At 48.5% G+C, this 2,194-nt stretch overlaps 1 protein-coding gene across 1 annotated transcript in view; it reads right to left on the bottom strand.

Annotated features, from left to right (window-relative positions):
• Positions 1-821: 821 nt before the first annotated feature.
• The window catches only part of C2cd4b (C2 calcium dependent domain containing 4B), a 2,635-nt gene continuing 1,262 nt past the window's right edge, over positions 822-2,194 (bottom strand). Inside the window, exon 2 of the mRNA XM_012514148.2 lies at positions 822-869. Coding sequence (XP_012369602.1) covers positions 822-869 — 48 coding nt within the window. The remainder of the gene's footprint in view (positions 870-2,194) is intronic.

The following is a 2,194-nucleotide window of genomic DNA, read 5'->3' as shown; positions in this document are numbered from 1 at the left end:
ACACATGGCTTGGAACAGCACAGTTATGATGGCACTATTGTTTTATAGAGTGGCTAGGGGAGGACTTTTTGGGAAGGTGACATTTACAGGAGGGGAGGAGAATGCGAGAGAGAGGCACCAAGTGTGACTCCACATGACTTGTGGGACAGGAGGGTGATGGTGCCATCAACAAGGACAAGGAGAGTTAGAAGATGCAGGAGAGGAGACCTGTTAATACACCTCCTCTCAGGGTAACAGGGTGACTAGGCAGCCACTTAAGCGGATCGAGTTCCTCCTGTGAATGATTCCTTTTGTAGTTCTCAGGGCAACCTGCCCTGCCCTGCCCTGCCCTGCCCTGCTTCTCAGACCACCTGCCACTGCCACTCCCCACATGGGTGGCCTTTGCCACCTCCGCAGCTCAGCGCTGTCATGATTTGCCTTCACTTGTGATAGTGAGACATGGCCATGCTCATACAGAGCTGCACTGTCTGGCTTGCCACCACGCGTGGCAGAGAAATGGCTCCTGCAACAGCTGCTGAGAGAACAGAGGGTAGCTCGCTCCCCAGAGCTGTCTGAGCAGCCTGGCTCTGGCACACATAGCAACTCGGCCCTGGCCTGGGGCCTGCTCTCTCTGTGGTGTTTTCTCAATTTCAAGAGTGATTTGATGATTTTAAAGGCATATCCACTTTGAAATTATGTTTAATTATAGAATTTTTATTTGACCTCATCAAATGTGCACCCAAAAATCTCATTTTGACAGCAACAATAGTAAAGAGCTCTCAATGCAGAATGAGAGCAAATCACAGCATCTGATAAAGTTTACCACTGGGGTCTGCATTCCCCTAGCCCCAGGGGGCAATCTTTTCTTTGAGCCCCACTCCAGTGTAGAGCTGAGGCCAGACAGAAAGGAGTCAGGCTCCCGGAACCGGATGAGCACCACTGAGCTGTTCTGGCCTCTGAGTGCTGCTGGTTTTTTTTTTTTTCCTCCTTTGGAATGGAGTCTTGCTCTGTAATTCAGGCTGCCTTGACTTCATTCTGTAGCCCACCGCTGGCCTCAAACCCACAGTGGTCCTGCTGCCTCAGCCCCCGGAGTGCTATTGTTACAGAGCGAGCCACAGTGCCAGTCTGTGCTCTGCTGTCTCAATTCACAGGTATTCCAAAGCTGTTTGGTGGCAAAGGCAGAAAGTTTGCGGGCGGGGGGCGGGGGGCAGGGGGCGCAGATATTTCCCCACCTCAGCGATGAAGAAAATGACTCCCGGGTGTGCTGGGTGGCATTAGCTCAGACCTGTAGCAAGTGACAGAAAAAACTTACAAATGACCCTCCACTGCCATGTGCCTCCCACAGCAGCAAGGACATCTACAGTCAAGGGTCACTCCTCTGGCTAGAATCAGTGTCCAGGGGACACATGTCTGCTTACTGAATCAACAAGTGAAGAGAAATTGGCTTTTAAAACCCTGGTTTAGAACCAAGCAATGAAGAGACGCCAATTTACACTTCTAGTCACCCGGGAAATCCTACTGCAAAGCTAACTATTACGTAAGTTACATACACAGCTACGTGGGAGTCACGCCATAAAAAAAAAAAAAAAAAAAAAAAAAAAAAAAAAAAAAAAAAACCCTCAAGGCAAAAGTCCAGGAGCCGGAAGAGTTTCTGGGGAGCCTTCTGCGGAAGGAAGAGACACAGGACGACCGACGGCCCCTCCCCCACCATCTGTCGGAAGAGCCTCCACTTTATTTTCCTCTTTCTTAGAAGTTTTTGAAGAATTCACTACTAAGAGAACCCAGGTGTTTTGGGTTTTTTCCCCCCTCAGTAAGAAGGAATTCTCTTACCCCTGCGGCCATAGGTTCTTGTCTGGAAGAGGGTCTCTGTCATGTATGTGCGTGTGCGTACGCTCTCTCTCTCTCCCCCTCACCTCCCTCCCGTGCCACTTTGCTATGCAAAGCTGTGCACAGGGCTTTTACCATTGGGCACGGTTTTTAATGAAATTTTAAAAATGCGTTCATCATCTAGTACTTGCATACAGCTGGAAGAAAGGAAAACCCAGGCAGATGTGTGTTTTTCCTTTCTCCCACTCCAAACCAACCTCTGCTGCCTCTGAATATAAAAATGCACTAGACAGAGCCAGATATTGTGACTAGTGACAATGCTGAACGCCAAGGAATTAAAACATCAATAAACCAAAATCTTAAATAGAAAAATGAATAAATAACATTT

This window comes from Octodon degus, unplaced genomic scaffold, assembly GCF_000260255.1.
Source record: "Octodon degus isolate 3935 unplaced genomic scaffold, OctDeg1.0 scaffold00026, whole genome shotgun sequence".
NCBI lineage: Eukaryota > Metazoa > Chordata > Mammalia > Rodentia > Octodontidae > Octodon > Octodon degus.
This window is presented reverse-complemented; position numbering and strand designations above follow the sequence as displayed.